Genomic DNA, 16,553 nt, shown 5'->3' on the forward strand with positions numbered 1-16,553 from the left:
ACAACTCCGAAATCAAGGCATCATCAAGCTATGCCTTTGTTTTGAATAAGCGACCTCTACCAGCGAAAATTACATATTGTGCCTTTAAAATGATTGATCTATAAATACTGTATTGAATTTTATTATCTGCCATTTATCAGTATAATCATTAGCCAGAATTTCAATATCAGTGCATCCCTAATAATTATTTATGAAATGACCAAAGTAAACATTACATTTTATATTAATTTTCCATATGTATAAAACTGACCTATAACCACTGAAAAAAAAAAGGTGTATGATTTACTTTGAAAAAAGTCAAAAAGAATTTTGCTCAGAAATTGCTAGTATATTTTAAAGATTGAAACACTGTAATGGTAAAACTTACTCCAATAATCTGTTTTATTAACAACTATGAAAAATCAGGTTTCTAAAAATGCTAGCAAACACCTGCAGTTATTTCAACTTTGAGGATTTTAAGGCCTCTCATTGCTATATACCAATCCTAATATTTACAAGTAAGGTGTACATTACATACACCCTGAACCCCTAACCAGGGAATAAAACTCTTTTCAATTTTTTATCCATACTGCTTTTTCTTTCCCTTAAGTTTCAGCTTCAAGATTTCAACTAAGTAATACCATAATTACTGTCACTTTATATTCAGCAGACCCGAGTGCTACTTATATCCTCTTCTGATAATAGCATTTAGACCATAGGTTATATTTTACCTTGTTGGTTTAGTCAAAACATTTCACCTTTAGCTGACTGTTTTGGAGCACATTGCCTTGTAAGTGTATTTTCAACTTACAGAACATTTTTACTTTTTATGAAGGTATTTAGGTCAAACAAAACCAATGAAACGTAAAAACAAAACAATCATCACGGAATCGTTTTGCACTTAAAAAGGGCAGCCTAAAGGAATGTGAATTAAGCCACATTGAACAGCAGACTACATAACCCAACGTTATTCAAAAATCCTATAATTGGATCATAAAATAGGACAACAGAACATACACTTGCTCCTCAAACATGGCAAGGAGGTTCTGGATAATAATGGCATAAAACTGGAAAGCTAGCTGACCACTACTAACTGGAAAAAAAAAGAGAGAGAGAGAAAAAAAAAAAAAGATAAATATATTACAAAGAAAAAAGCTTCATCAGTTTCAGTCGTGACCTAAAATGTATTTTCCATACCAGCTTGTTTGTTATGCCTTTTGTGTGTTAACATAAATTAAACCTGTGGTTCACATTCAATGTGTTAGTGACAGCATATCAAAATAAAATACCTAAATTGACAATAATGCCTTTTCAAATGATTGCATATAAAGTCTGGGTGTTATGTACGTAACTTAATTTGAAAAAGCTAATGACAATTGACATGTCATATAAAATTTTAGGTAAACATTTTTTCAATAAATAAGCAAAACCAAAGTGTCTTACAGTTCTCTTTTGATGAAAACATCAACATCATCTCTGGTCAGGTAAGTAAACAGCAGTATCTCTCTTTATCGACAGAAACAAAAGTTTCAACTAGTATTGTTGTCACATCCCAGCACAGCAATATGGTGACATGATCATACAGTAATGTCATGGAAAGCAGATTTTACATGCACCATTATCTTGTAGTACACTTAAAATTATGTTATTCAAATAAGTACATTTTTATATAAATCAATCACTCAAAACATTGGAGGGTTAGTTCACCCAAAATGTTTAATTCTGTCATTAATTACTCACCCTCGTGTCGTACCAAACCCGTAAGACTTTCGTTCATCTTCGGAACACAAATGAAGATCTTTTTGATGAAATCTGAGAGATTTCTGTTCCTCCTTTGACAGCTACGCAACTGACACTTTGACGCTTCAAAAGGTTCATAAAGAGATCGTAAAACTAATCCATGTGAATTGAGTGGTTTAGTCCAAATTTTCTGAAGAGACATGATTGCTTTATATGATGAACAGATTTAATTTAGGCTTTTATTCACATATAAACATTGATCAGCGAACATTAACAGAAGCTCAACTCAGAAGAACAAACCTCTTGCTGAAGCTCAAATATGCTGCGTAACACGAGAACGAACCTCATTGGTTCTTGCGGAAGCTCAAACGTGCTGCGTAACACGAGAACGAACCTCATTGGTTCTTGCGGAAGCTCAAACGTGCTGCGTAACACAAGAACGAACCTCATTGGTTCTTGTGGAAGCTCAAACGTGCTGCGTAACACAAGAACGAACCTCATTGGTTCTTGCGGAAGCTCAAACGTGCTGCGTAACACAAGAACGAACCTCATTGGTTCTTGCGGAAGCTCAAACGTGCTGCGTAACATGAGAATGAACATCACTGATTCTTGCACTGCAAGCAAAATCGATTGAACTTCTGTTCACCATACCTGATGTGTGCGTTGATGAATGTTTATATGTGAATAAAAGCATAAATGTAATCTGTTCATCACATAAAGCGATCGTGTCTCTTCAGAAAATGTGGACTAAATCGCTCGGCTAGTTTTACGATCACTTTATGAACTTTTTGAAGCGTCAAATTGGTAGTTGTGTAGCTGTCAATGGAGAGCAGGCTACAGAAAGCTCTCAGATTTCATCAAAAAGATCTTCATTTGTGTTCCGAAGAACAACGAAAGTCTTAAGGGTTTGGAACAACATCAGGGTGAGTAATTAATGACAGAATTTTCATTTTTGGGTGAACCTTTAAATGTGCTATTCTTCAACCTTAACATGACAAATGTAGCCTATTCATAATCATAATATACAAGTATTAACTAAAACTCTACTTGTATAAAGTCTAAATTCGTGTAAGTATAAAAAGGTCAAATTGCTTTGGTGGGACACATTCAAAAATGAATTTGCCTAATTAAGACCTTTAAAGAATCAATAAAATGCAGTAGCCTATACAAGAAGCAAATGAGTCAATGGACAAGTTTCAATGTCAGTCAGTAGGCTACAATAACAAAATGTTCTATTATTATTTTTATCGGGCCATTGACTTTTATATTCGAATAAAAGTCAGACAATGTGAACAGAGCAAAAATGTCAGTTTCAAGTTGATGTTCCAGTGTTTTCGACAGGGAACAACCATAGGGAACAGCCAGTGCAAAGACTAACCCGTGATTGCGTTACTAACAAACAAAAGATTAGACAAACAACTCATCACCTACACCATAGTCTTTGCTTTTACTCACTGCGAGCGACAATCTAGGACGCTCCCTTTATAATCTAGCAAGCGCGAGAGTTTTCGGACAAATTATTTGATTATATTGAGAGCATTCTAGTTTTGACGCGTCGCGTAGGAATGTTATGTAGATGGATAACATGCCTGTCATTATGAATAACGAAACTAAATGATGGATTAGACTTCTCTCCAAAAAGCACTCTTAATTACTTCAGAGTGACGGGCTTATAAGAAATGTAATATAGGAGGACAGCACGCCAAAAAAATAATAATCGACTTGTGCCTACAAACTTCCCATATTCTTACAAACGTAGAGATTATCTTACCTTTAGTGGTGTCGTGGATTTAAATGACATACTTTATTGGTAACACACTGCTGGTCCGCTTTTGTTTCTCTCTTGGTCTTGTTCTCTTGAATACATGGGAAGCTCATACTGTCATCCTGAGGAGAACACCTGGAATAGAGCAGACTCATGCAGAACTGACACAAACACTTTTGCCATGGAGTTTACGTAACACCACCATCCGCTGTTAATGGCCGTGTCCCAAACCATTGTGATCTGCCTGCCTAGACTCCATTTTTAGGCATCACAGTCAACTGAACTGACACACAACACGCCTCTGAGTCTCTAAACATGCTGCACGCACCTATAATGCTCAAAAATAGTGGGTGAGGAATGCGCCTACTATGTCCATTATGCTGTCTAGGTAGGCAGCTCACTAGGTTTTGTAACACGGCCAGTGTGTTGACGTATGGCATGCTGGGACAACATGGAGTTTCTTAAAGGGCTATTGGCACATGTGAAACCCAAGTAAATGTGAAGTGAAATCTGCAAGTAGATGATGCTACTTTTTTCTGAGACAATTTTAAAAGTGACTTTATAATCATTTTAGTAGATTCATGAAGTCAGTTCCCCTCAAGTTGTAGTTTATCACATTGACTACAACACATGGACTATTTTACATCTGACAAGCAGAAGGTGTCAGGATACTTTACTTTCAAACAACAATTCCAGTATTGACCTTTTTGTAACTGCTTTTTGATATAAAGGAACCAACTTGTTTCTTTAAACAATCGAGGAATGTTGTCACAAAATATCAATGCATGTTCAATGAACTGCATCTACAAAACTTTGATGATCTGATGATCATTTAATTAACTCTAACAATCAAGTATACAGATTATTAACTTTACATTGCAGTAGGCAATATACTGGATAGATTATATGAAAAAAAAAAATTTAGTTAAAAGAAAATAAATCATTCTATTTGCAATGAAGAGTCATTGTTCAGTAATTTTCCACAACACATGCTCAAAGAATCAACCAGATGGGTTAACATATAGGCTATTTAAATATCACTATTTGTGTAAATGTTCTTAATTATTTTCCATTTCAACCATTCAAGAAATGTACTGATAGTAGAAATAGTGAACAGCTCTATGAGGCACCTTTTCCCATTTCAAGTAGAAAATAACAGACTGTAAACTACATTGTTGTTTTTGTTAACTAAAACTATTAAAAATGGTTTACGTTACATGAAATAAAATATTAATATTTGATGAACAAACAACATGATTGAAAATGTTTCCTTGGCAACTAACTGAAATAAAATAAAATAAAAATAAATTAAAGCCAAACAAAAACGACTAAAACTGAAACTAAAAATATCAAAAAGCTTAAAATATTAATAAATAATATAAATCCTACTAAAATAACACTGGTAAATTAAGACAGTTATAAAAAATAACACTAAAATCTGAAATAACACCACAAATACAAAGAGTATGCAATGCTTTTTATACAACAGAAATTCAAAAGATATAGATGGAAAGAGGATTATGTTTATTCTAGACAATCATTATACAACCAGTAAGTTTACTTCAAAAACATCAAGTGATTATTCAGTAAGGCAGAATTCTGAAAACCCAAAGGTTTGATGGGTCGGTACGATAAAAAAGTGCAACTTCTTTTGAATCTTAAGATGAAACAAATGAAGTGGGAAATGCATAATGAAAATACAAAAAGAATGGGGAAAAAATGTTTGAATTACACCGACTTCAATAAATATACTCTATAAAGAAATCTTTATTGTATTCATATAAGAAAACTATGATATGCAAACCAGCTTACACACACTGACCAAAAAACAAGTCAATTACATGTACCATGTGCTACAGTAACACCCGAGTCACATGACAATATCTACTGTGACCAAATAATTGTTTTGGTGGTTTAACTCAAGTGTTTTTTTGCATTGCAGTTAACTGTGCAACTATAGTTAGTTGAGATTAATAATTCATAGTCTGTCCTTCCAAAATGACTTGGAGTCTGAGAGGTACATCTCTTCCTACTGTTTGTGTTCTTGTATGCGAGACCACTTGATGTAGTGTTACAGAACATCATATAAACAGCTTTAGACATCCAAAAGACATATTGTAGTTTTATATAACACTGCTCTTGAAACCGATTAGCAAGTACGCTTCACATGAATGGAAGTGTTAAAATGATGATGCCAGATGACTGTTCTGTGTTAAATAAAAGCAACACGGTTCATGTAGGATCAGATTGAACATGCTCTTATTTGAACATGGCATTGAAGGCTCTGCCAATGATCATCCTTCTGACCTCACTGGTACCAGCTCCAATCTCATAAAGTTTAGCATCTCTTAAGAAGCGGCCCATTGGGTAGTCATTAATGTAACCGTTTCCACCTGTGAACAGATGCAAAAGTGAGTCAACCAGGACTTGAGTCATAAGACCTAGGCTTACTAAATTAGCAGGATTTCATTCACTGACGTTGGGTGCGTCTCAATCAGCTCCTCATGTCGTGAATCAGTATATATGAATTCGGCCCTGGTAAGGACAGTAAGCACCTGGGAACACTACACATTGGGAAAGTGATGACTTTTTCCAGAGACACTAAAAGCAGAACTGATATCTTTCTGACATTATGTTTTAATGTCATTTATATTGTTATAATTTTTACTTTGCTTGTTACATATACATGCAGCATTTCAGTTGTAAATAAAGAATAAATGTTAGCTAGATTATGTGCGTTACCTGTCTAGTGACGTGTTTATGTCGAAATATAATTAAATAATGTTTTTTTTTTTTTTTAAAACATCTATTGCGTGTCATTATGTGTAATGACCTGGCTCACATGATTTATGTTTTGCACTTCAGAACTTCCGTTACGGGAACATAGTGAGCAATGAGCATCAATGCTCCCTGGTTTTCACAGTGGATTGTGGGACGTTTTAGGGAGCGAACATGTCAGTACAAGTCAGTTTTTCCCGACTCCTTGATCAGTGCCCGGATTACTGAACTAGGGAGCTGATTGAGACGCACCCAAAATCCTGATTTGATCAATTTTTTAATCTCAAAGCTGTTGACATATCAACAGGACTAGTCTAACATTGGCAGGGTTGCCAACTCTGACGCATCTGGCGTGACACTCACGCTTTCAGCATCAATCTCACGCTCTCACGCACACGTAAGAAATGTCACGCCAAAATCCATTTTTCATCGCCAAAGAGGAGCAGGACCGAGCAGGACACGGAGCGCCTGCCTGCGTCAATGCGCGCAGCCGCGTCCAGGAACGTCGTTTGCACACACTAAAAATACGTCACTGAAAGTTATAATGAGCAGGTATCGCGCTGTCTGTGAATGTCCTGACGCACACACTCACACACACAACGGACAGAAAGACTCGCGCCAGTATCGAGCGCGTCAGAATCAGTTTTGCTGGGCAGTTCTCTTTCGCGCTTGAACGAACAATAACACATGCCAAAATGTCAGTTTTGAATGAGACGCGTGAGAGCCTGTCAGCAGCGGCAGATTTTAAAGTGACAGCAGCCACTAATTCTGTAGTCAGTAAAGTTAACCAAAGAACAAAGGGAACAGAGAAAATCACTAACTGCTATTGACTAAAGAACGTTTGCAGCTTTAATAAGGATTAATCTAATTTAATTAATAATTTATGCAGTGTGGACTGTTTGATAACCTAATTCAATTTCTGTATATTTCATACCTGTTAGACAGGAAGGGCACATGTAAATATTACATTTATTTTTGGGTTTATGTGAGGAAAGTTTTAAGTTCACTTATATTAAAAGTTGTTATAATTTTCAAAAGTAAAAAAATCATTTTCATGGAGACATCAGTAGCTACAGTGATACTGGCCTTCATTCATAAAAAAAGGCATTAAACAATTGTTTAAAATATACTGTCTTTATGTTGTTTCTATATTACAGTGGAAATTGAGTCTTACATTATTTAAATTTTATTTGGACACAAAACATTAATGGTGAACATTTTTGACTTTATAAAATGATTCTCTCAAGTCTTGGCAATTGGCCCCTATTAAACAATAAAGAAAGACATATTTTTCTTATACATAGTTTAGTAGCCTGCTATATTCTTTTTGGCAGAATTTATCATTATAAATCAACTTAATTATTTCCTGGATTTGGTATCACCATAGTCCCTAAAGGTATGTAAATGCAGGAAATGTGATTAAAATTGTGAAAAACATTTTTGCTTTTTTTAAAGTGCAAAAACTTTTCCCCCCATTTTGTGTGATGATTAAAAAAATGATCAAAGGTTGCCCAGATTGTGTTGAGTCTGCCACAGTCAAATGCGGATGCTGAGCGGATCTTTTCAGTTATTGGCCTAAACAAGACTGACACCAGGAACAGACTGTCACTTGATGGCACCCTGTGAGTGATGGGAAGTTCGGATCATTAAAATTAACAAATCTTTTTTCGAGTCATTTCGTTCACTTAAGGGGCTTTAAATGTTATACTTTTAAAAGCCAAATTCCCCGGAATCATCCACCTACGCAGTCTTTATCATATTCTGAATTAAGAAATCATTATAATGCAGTCAAAAATAATTTACAGGGAACATAAATATTTACTTTCCGAGTCTTTCGTTCATTTGTCACGTGACGGACGCAATGAACGGATTGAACCCCGCTTCAGATACGAGCTCCTGCAGAGGTAGTGAAGTAGGCCAACTCTGCCACTGTGGCATAGGCTACAACAGGCCTAATGTGTGAAACTTGTGTTGTGGTTTTCTGGTGAGGTGGAGTAACTATTATGTGTCCCTTTTGTTTTGAGATTTTTTATTGTTTTGTTGTTGTTTTACATGTTTGTTATTTAATCACCTCTATCTTTTTTTTTATTTTTATAGTGCAATCAATAAATTAATTGTACATTTTGAAAAAACTTAATTTTTTTCATAAATCAGGGTTTATACGAAGTAAACAAGGACTGATGTTTTTAAAATTAGGGTTAGGGTTACGCGCGCGCACTGATGTTTTACAGAGTCTCACTCCAGCCAAAGTCCCAAAGTTGGCAACCCTGCATTGGCTGTCCAAATTGTTGGATAAATATATGTCCCATATACATTCAATCAACACATGAATGCTTAAAGATGCAGTAAGTGATTTATGAGAAATGCAATCCAAAATCCAAAACAAGCACGCCCTTAACCAAAAGGATCTCGCCCCTACTTTTATAGCCCCCAAATTCAACACATGCACCCCCCCCTAATGAGTACGCCCTTACTGCTGATTGGCTACAAGTGTGTTGTGGCGCTCGGTCCGATCCACTTTCAACAGTGTTTCTCAGAAATCGCTTACTGCACCTTTAATGATCAAAATGTATATGCAAACCAAATTTGCCTATACATTCAAGGAACAATTAATCTACGGCAACAGGTACAAGTTTGACTTGTTTGCTGTTTATCCACCCAGTAATTGTTAAGAATGAAGACAGAAGGGTTTGGCCCTGATATCTGTCTAAGGTACATTGAGAGCTTTTTCTCTGTTTTTTTTTTGCTGTTCTAACTAGTAAGCACTCACCAAGGCATTGAATTCCATCCAAGGCAACCTGAGTCGCATTCTCAGCACAATAAAGGATTACCCCAGCACAGTCCTACAATAACATCACAAATCAATACTGCTACTACACACTCTGGAAAAGACTGTATGCTTCATTTCCAGGCTGATATGTAACATTACAAAATAAAGCAGTCAAATAACAAAAACTGTATAAAGAGCTCTTACCTTAGCGCTGAAATGGCCTTTGTCACAAGCACGGGCAACGTTGTATAAATACTGTCGACATGAACTAAGCCGTGTGTACATATCAGCCATTTTTCCTTGCATTAGCTAGTTAATGGGAAGAAATTGTTCATTTTATTGCCAAGGGAACATAGTTGTTTAATATCTTTTCATAACTTTACATGCATACATTCAAAAGTTTGGGATTGCATTTATTTAAAACACAAATCTTTAGTCACAATGGGGCGTAGCTTTTCTACACTGACTTTCTATGAAGTTCAAAGCAGTAAATGGACGCTGGTTTTTAGAAGGCAGCTGTCTGACTCTGAGATGACGAACAGGAACATGGTTTATGTAACATTATAAACACATTATTAGCTGTTTGATAACAAGCCAAAGTCTAATCATATCAATTACCGCTATGTGTCCGACGTTGTAGAGAGCAATAAATAAAGCGCATTACCATTCTGAAACATTGACTTGTAGATGAGCCTGTATAATTCGCTCTTCCTCTTCTTCTTCTGAATTTGTTTTCAAATTTATTCAGTATTTATGTAACAGGTTGAGTGCACATATAGTGCCACACTTCTAAAGCATGAGAAACCTCAAAATAATTACACATGTGTGTGTGTGTATACTGTATATATATATACAGCGATCAGGCATAACATTATGACCACCTTCCTAATATTGAGTTGGTCCCACTTTTGCTGTCAAAACAGCCCTGACCCGTCGAGGCATGGACTCCACTAGACCCCTGAAGGTGTGCTGTGGTATCTGGCACCAAGATGTTAGCAGCAGATCCTTTAAGTCCTGTAAGTTACGAGGTTGGGCCTCCATGGATCGGACTTGTTTGTTCAGCACATCCCACAGATGCTCGACTGGATTGAGATCTGGGGAGTTTGGAGGCCAAGTCAAATCGACTCAAGGAGATCGACTATTTTTGACTGTCAAAATGCCGGTGGACACAGCTACAGTGAGTTGTTCAAAATCTTTCTTTTTAGTAAACTCTGTGTACACAAACAATGTTCTCAATGCTCGAGTTCATGTGAAGAGCCCTTGGTGATACTTCGAGCAAAGTTTCATGTTGTGTCGAGCCTTCTTAGTGTTTTAAAAATAGCGATTTTTGATGCTATCATAGAAGTGCCCCAAGCACTCCAATTCAAAAGGCAATATGACCGAAAACGAAAATACAGTCAAACTTAAAAGTGGCGTTTCCATTCTAATTATGCTTTTAAACGAAAGTTTGCCTCGGGTAGATTAACAAAAAGACCCTTGGTTGCATTTTAGTGAGAGTTCCCCTTTAACTTTTTGAGCAATTGAGCAATTTGAGCTACATTAGCTCGTCTGTTGGATCGGACCACATGGGCCAGCCTTCGCTCCCCACGTGCATCAATGAGCCTGCCGCCGATTCACCATTGTTCCTTCCTTGGACCACTTTTGATAGAACCTGACCACTGCAGACTGGGAACACCCCACAAGAGCTGCAGTTTTGGAGATGCTCTGACCCAGTCGTCTAGCCATCACAATTTGGCCCTAGTCAAACTTCTTCAAAAACGTGCACTTTGAAACCTATTTCAAAGTTTGCATTCTAAGGCCACCGAAACGCCGTTGTCGTGTAAATGAATGGCCATAGCGCATAAAAAGTTTTCTGTTTTCAGTTAAAAACGGTGTTGTGTAAACGGCGCCTAAATTAAATGAATAACTAATGATTTTTACAACTTGCTTAAACGGAACAATGACTTTCTTCTAGAGCTGCTGTACAACCAAAACAATCTTTGTTGCATTAATTTCCTGTTATCGCTGTAAAGCTGCCTTGAAACAATCTGTAGAAGATGACTTGACTAGACACAAATCCTTGCATAGTGAAAAGCATACCTGGAAGTGGCCAATTTTCTGTCCAAAGGCTTCACGAATATGAAGATAAGGAATTGCATGGTCAAGCACAGCTTGCATGATGCTGAGGGAATGTATGAAAAGGACAAAAATAACTATTCAACAGTCTTTGTCAGTTTATATTTCTAAGCATGCTACTGGAAATAAACAGTAACAATTACCCAACAGGTCCAGAAGCCAGGACAAGTCTCTCTAGGTCCAAGCCACTCATCATAACATATACTCCTTTATTTAACGGGCCCAATATGTTTTCCTCTGAAACCACAAAATAACATTCAAATGTTGTTTGGACCTCCAACACATTCAGACTCACTAATATGCATAGTAATAAACTCGTGTACATTCACACACCAGGGACCTTGCAGTCTTCAAAAATGAGTTCACAGGTGTTAGATCCTCTCATTCCCAGTTTATCCAGCTTCTGCGCTGTGCTAAATCCTGCCATGCCCTTCAAGAACACAAGCACAATGCCTATGATATGATCACATTTGAAGTTGTAGCCTTATGGAACAACAGATTAAAAATGAAACATTCAATCAAAATTGAATGCTGGGTGTAATGCACTGTGAACGGTACACCCATAATCAATCATCCAAGAGGAAGTGGTTCGTCTTCTCTAACCTTCTCTATGATGAAAGCGGTGATGCCACGGGCTTCTGCCTCTGGGTCTGTCTTAGCATACACAATCAGAACATCTGCATCTGGTCCGTTCGTAATCCAGAACTTATTACCGTTCAACACGTAGTGATCCCCTTAAAGATGACAGATCAAAAGGAAAAGAAGACAGCCAAACATGTGTTGTCACATTCTCGGGGCAAGATGCATCTTTTTTTCATTAGATAGCCATTCAAAAGAAGTTATGTATTATGATTAAATTATTTTTGCAAGCAACATAAATCACTTATTCATCATTAAATTATAGTAGATGTTTTCCCAGTCACAAATTTCTTTAAAAGGCCCTTCCAAAGCATGCAATGGTATAAAGAAGCATAACTAACATAAAATACAAACACTAATAAAAAGAATGCACAATAAATTGATAACATTTTAATATACTGATTTTTTTAAGTAATGTTATTGGAGATACTGGAAATCAACCAATATCAGCCAATATTGTTGTGGCGAGCAGGACGAGGCCGAGAGCCGTGAGAGAATAGCGCGAGGCCGGTAGCGTGACTGAAACTGAGCGTCACCTGTGCCGGTCTCGTAACTCTCATGGAGGAGCTTCGGAAGCATAAAAGGAAGAGCGACGACACAGTGAAGGACGAGAACAGACCAGGCCTGGACATTTATGTTAATGTTTTGGTTATGTGTGTGCGGCAGTCGTCCGTGAGGCTGCTTTTACTTTCGTTTTGTGTTTATTTTTAATGAAAGTTGTTGAACGTTCGCGGGTTCCTGCCTTCTTCCCTTATCAACATAACTTGTTACAAGTGTATATTTATGTTAGTTAAAAATAGAAATAATTTAATAACACTGTTAAATGTAATCTTTTGCAAATCCAAAATGTGTTCCTCATAGTGTACATTATAATATCGTGAATCCTAAAATGATTGATTTTAGTGTTTATTTTTAATTGATTTAGACAATAGTGCTTTACTATACATTTATTGGTTATTGTCCATAACATGAAAATAATTATGGGCTTATCGGATTAATTAGAATATTGGTGCATTCATAATAAAAAGATATATTCCTAATACAAGCATAAATAAGTACATACAAAAGTTTTGGGTCGGTAAAAATTGTATGCTCACCAATGCTGCAATTATTTGATCAAAAATACAGTAAAAACAGTAATACTGTGAAATATTATTACAATTTAAAATAATAATGTTTACTATTTTAAAGTATTTTAATCTATTTTAAAATGTAATTATTACTGTGATTTTTCAGCATCATTACTCCAGTCTTCAGTCTTCAGTGTCACATGATCCTTCAGAAACCATTCTAATATGCTGATTTGCTGCTCAAGAAACATTTCTTATTATCAATGTTAAAAATAGTTGCACTGTTTAGATTTGTGGATATTTTCTTTTAGTAATCTTGATGATTAATAAAAAATTCAAAAGAGCATTTATTTGGAATAGAAATCTTTTGTAAAATTATAAATGTTTTTACTGTCACTTGTGAGTTTTTTTTTTTTTTAAGTCTTATTTGACCCAAAACTTTTGAATGGTGGTGTATATGAAAGGACAATATATCACACAAACCAGTTAACAAATATATTGTAACATGCATGGATCTAACCAGTTATGACATGTCCATGGCATTGATGTAACAGTGCTTTTTATAGCAGCAGACAGTGGTGACTAACAGAGCAGCACATAGAGTGATAACAGAAGGCCAGTCACCTTGTTTTTTCGCCTTCAGTTTCATGGACACCACATCAGAGCCAGCGTTGGGCTCACTCATGGCCAAGGCACCCACATGCTCCCCCGTCATCAACTGAAGCACAAACATTGTGAAAAAAACCAACACTAAAATCCACAAATAACCTAAATGCACTACTTAATTAGCCTGCATTTACCTAATGCATTATGTCATGGGTCTGTTTTAGAAAGCTAGCTTAGAAAATGTAATAGACATTAATATAAATGTTTTGTTTTGACTCACACCTTGGGCATGTACTTCTCTTTCTGTTTCTGGTTTGCATGACGAACCATCTGATTTACGCACAAATTGGAGTGCGCTCCATAGCTGAGAGCAATAGCTGCTGACACACGGGAGATCTCCTCCATAACAATCACATGTTCAAGGAAGCCCAATCCCGTTCCACCATACTCCACTGCACACAATCAAAACCATTGAATCATATCAGACTATGCTCAATACTGTCTCAGCAACAGTTTTCTCATTAACAATATTTTTTGAAGACAGACTGTAAATAGTCCGACCTGGAGCGGTAACTCCGAGCAGTCCAAGATCACCCATCTCCTTCCAAAACTCCTAGTTTATAAAAGATCATATTTGTTCTGATTCATTACTCTGGATTATTACACAGAGACTCCTGAGATACTTGTCATGTACAGGAACTCACCCTCATCCGGGGAAACTCGTTTTTCTTGTCAATCTCATCAGCGTGTGGAGCGAGCTTCTCCTGGCAGAATCTCTGGATTGTCTGTCTGAGCTGGTGTTTAAAAGAAACATGTGTGATAAACGCAAGGGGGTCTGTCCACAAACAACATGAGCTGCCAAAAACCTCAACAAAACAATTCCAATGCACACATTTCATGGTGCCTTAAAGACTATCAAGGCATTATAGAGACCAACAAACCATGGTTTTACCCATTTCAGGGTAAAAGAAGGCATGGGAGACCCTGCCTCAAAAAAGAAAAGAAAAATTTTAACAGCACAAAAACAAAACAAATACATTTTGTAAGTAATCCTGTCCAACAGCTCCCCCATGCCTTTAGGAATCAAGTTATTTTTAAGAACAAAGAACAAAAGACAAAAACAGTTAATACTAATAAATTAATGATGTAAAAAAACATGATTATATATACACACACATATAAAAAACACTATATAGCACAACATTTTTTAGCACAAAAGTCATTTTTTACAGAAAATTTTTGTTCTTTTAATATTTTTTTTTTTGAATTCTTTACTTCATTGGAACGGTACGCAGCTTGGTAAAGGTTATGGCACTTTATGTGTGAACATTCACAAAAGAATTATTGAAGGTCACTTTTTTTTTTATATACTTTTATAATAATTTTTTTTTTTTTTTTACTTTACTTAAGTCTGTGCTCCAAAGCATTCGAGAATTATGACAGTTTAAGTTGGAAAATTATTTTTTAGGTCCATGCTAAATAACTCAAAAAGTAAATAAATGGATTATAGATCAATATAATTTAGTACCATAAAATCCGCTAAAAATACAAAATATTAAATAAAAATATATTATTGACCTAAAATATAGTACAATAATTTCATTGAAATAAAAAAGAAATTGGTCATTTCTGATCAACACGCAAACAGTACCAGAAGGTTAAATGTATTTTCTTCCTGTTTACTCCTGTGATGTCATTACTCCAGTTTTCAGTGTCACATGATCCTTCAGAAATCATTCTATTATGCTGATTTGGTGCTCAGGAAAAATTTCTTATTATCAATGTTGAAAACAGTTGCACTGATTAGTATTTTTGCAGGATTCTTCGATGAATAGAAAGTTAAAAAGAACAGCATTTATTTAAAAACACAAACTATTGTCACATTATAAATGTCTGTCCTGCATCTTCCACAAATATGCAGTACAGACATTTATAATGTGAAAATGCAGTGTAAAGAAAATTCTATTTCATATGCATTTAACCTGAAAACCATATAAACATAAAACTGATCTGGATCATGAATTTATATTAGACTAAGAGGGACATTTGCCACTTCCTCACAATGAAACTACCATGTCCAAACAATATGCAATTGCAACAGATTTTTGTAAGTGGCGTTATGTCCACCAGTTCAAGTGGGCTGCTGTGAAAACTAACGAAGGTCATCTGAAAAGATCCTGTCCAATCAAAACGCGCAGACCGTTCACACCCACGAGCACGATCATTTGACACAGACTGACGTAACGTTATTATGAAAACCGTAAAAACTATCCATTTAAATCTTATACATTTTAATTTTAATGTTGGACTTGTAGTTCGTGTTTTTTTGTTCTTCCAATGTCAGGTCAGAAACACGACAACTGTGTGAATGATGCTCTAATTGAAGTTGAATATAATTGCGATATAATGATAAATGCCTGGCGACTAAACGAATACAATATCTTATAAAATCCTAGAATTGTGTCAAAGGTCATCATGTGAGCTAGCACGGCAAACTGACTCATTCCTACAAAAATTCCAACAAGACGTAAACAAGAAAGTGATATTTCACGAGCTTTGGCTCTCGGTTAGGTAGCGGGGGGTGTGTGGGGGATACCTGGATCTGCTCCTCGGTCAGACCGTTCACAACGTCGTCCACTGGAACAGCTCCAACGCAACCGCGTCGCGAAACACTAACATTTGCCACTCTATGACAAAGACGCAATGCTCTTCTGACTGCAAACATTTTGTAGTGACTGCAGGATGTAGACAGAACAAAAAGGGAAAACGATAAACTGCACTTGGACAGGTGAAAAGCGCAGGAGGGCAATCCAAAACTTCACTAAAATGCACTGGAACTGGAAGGAATTGCGTTCTCCTTCTGTTCTGTTGTGTAAAGTGACCTCTACCTGCCACTAGAGCTTTACTGCCTCCTACAGCGATGAAGTACAAACTACAGCCCAACTCTATGACAACCACATCAAAACACTGTAGAAAAACAACACAAAGGTGCTAGCCTACTACAGTAAAACCTGTGCATTGATTAACAGTAAGTTACCTACAGTAAAAAACGACTAAAAATGATATATTTTAAAAATACATGTGATTTTAT

The 16,553-nt window shown here is 36.2% G+C and overlaps 2 protein-coding genes across 2 annotated transcripts in view; both read right to left on the bottom strand.

The window, feature by feature from the left end:
• The window catches only part of bahd1 (bromo adjacent homology domain containing 1), a gene marked incomplete at its 3' end in the record, with an annotated part of 35,388 nt that extends 31,661 nt beyond the window's left edge, over positions 1 to 3,727 (bottom strand). Inside the window, exon 1 of the mRNA XM_084393149.1 lies at positions 3,491 to 3,727. The remainder of the gene's footprint in view (positions 1 to 3,490) is intronic.
• A 1,479-nt stretch (positions 3,728 to 5,206) lies between these two features.
• On the bottom strand, positions 5,207 to 16,358 carry ivd (isovaleryl-CoA dehydrogenase). The gene is made up of 12 exons (XM_084393240.1): positions 16,059 to 16,358; positions 14,167 to 14,256; positions 14,024 to 14,075; positions 13,745 to 13,914; positions 13,481 to 13,574; positions 11,751 to 11,881; positions 11,481 to 11,577; positions 11,291 to 11,384; positions 11,112 to 11,193; positions 9,237 to 9,341; positions 9,033 to 9,105; positions 5,207 to 5,877 (listed from the first exon to the last, which is right to left on the bottom strand). Exons 1-12 carry the CDS (start codon positions 16,185 to 16,187, stop codon positions 5,744 to 5,746), a joined length of 1,251 nt encoding a protein of 416 aa, XP_084249366.1. The 5' UTR covers positions 16,188 to 16,358; the 3' UTR covers positions 5,207 to 5,743.
• Positions 16,359 to 16,553: the final 195 nt, after the last annotated feature.

This window comes from Rutilus rutilus (assembly GCF_951802725.1).
Source record: "Rutilus rutilus genome assembly, chromosome: 21".
In the NCBI taxonomy this organism is placed as follows: Eukaryota; Metazoa; Chordata; class Actinopteri; order Cypriniformes; family Leuciscidae; genus Rutilus; species Rutilus rutilus.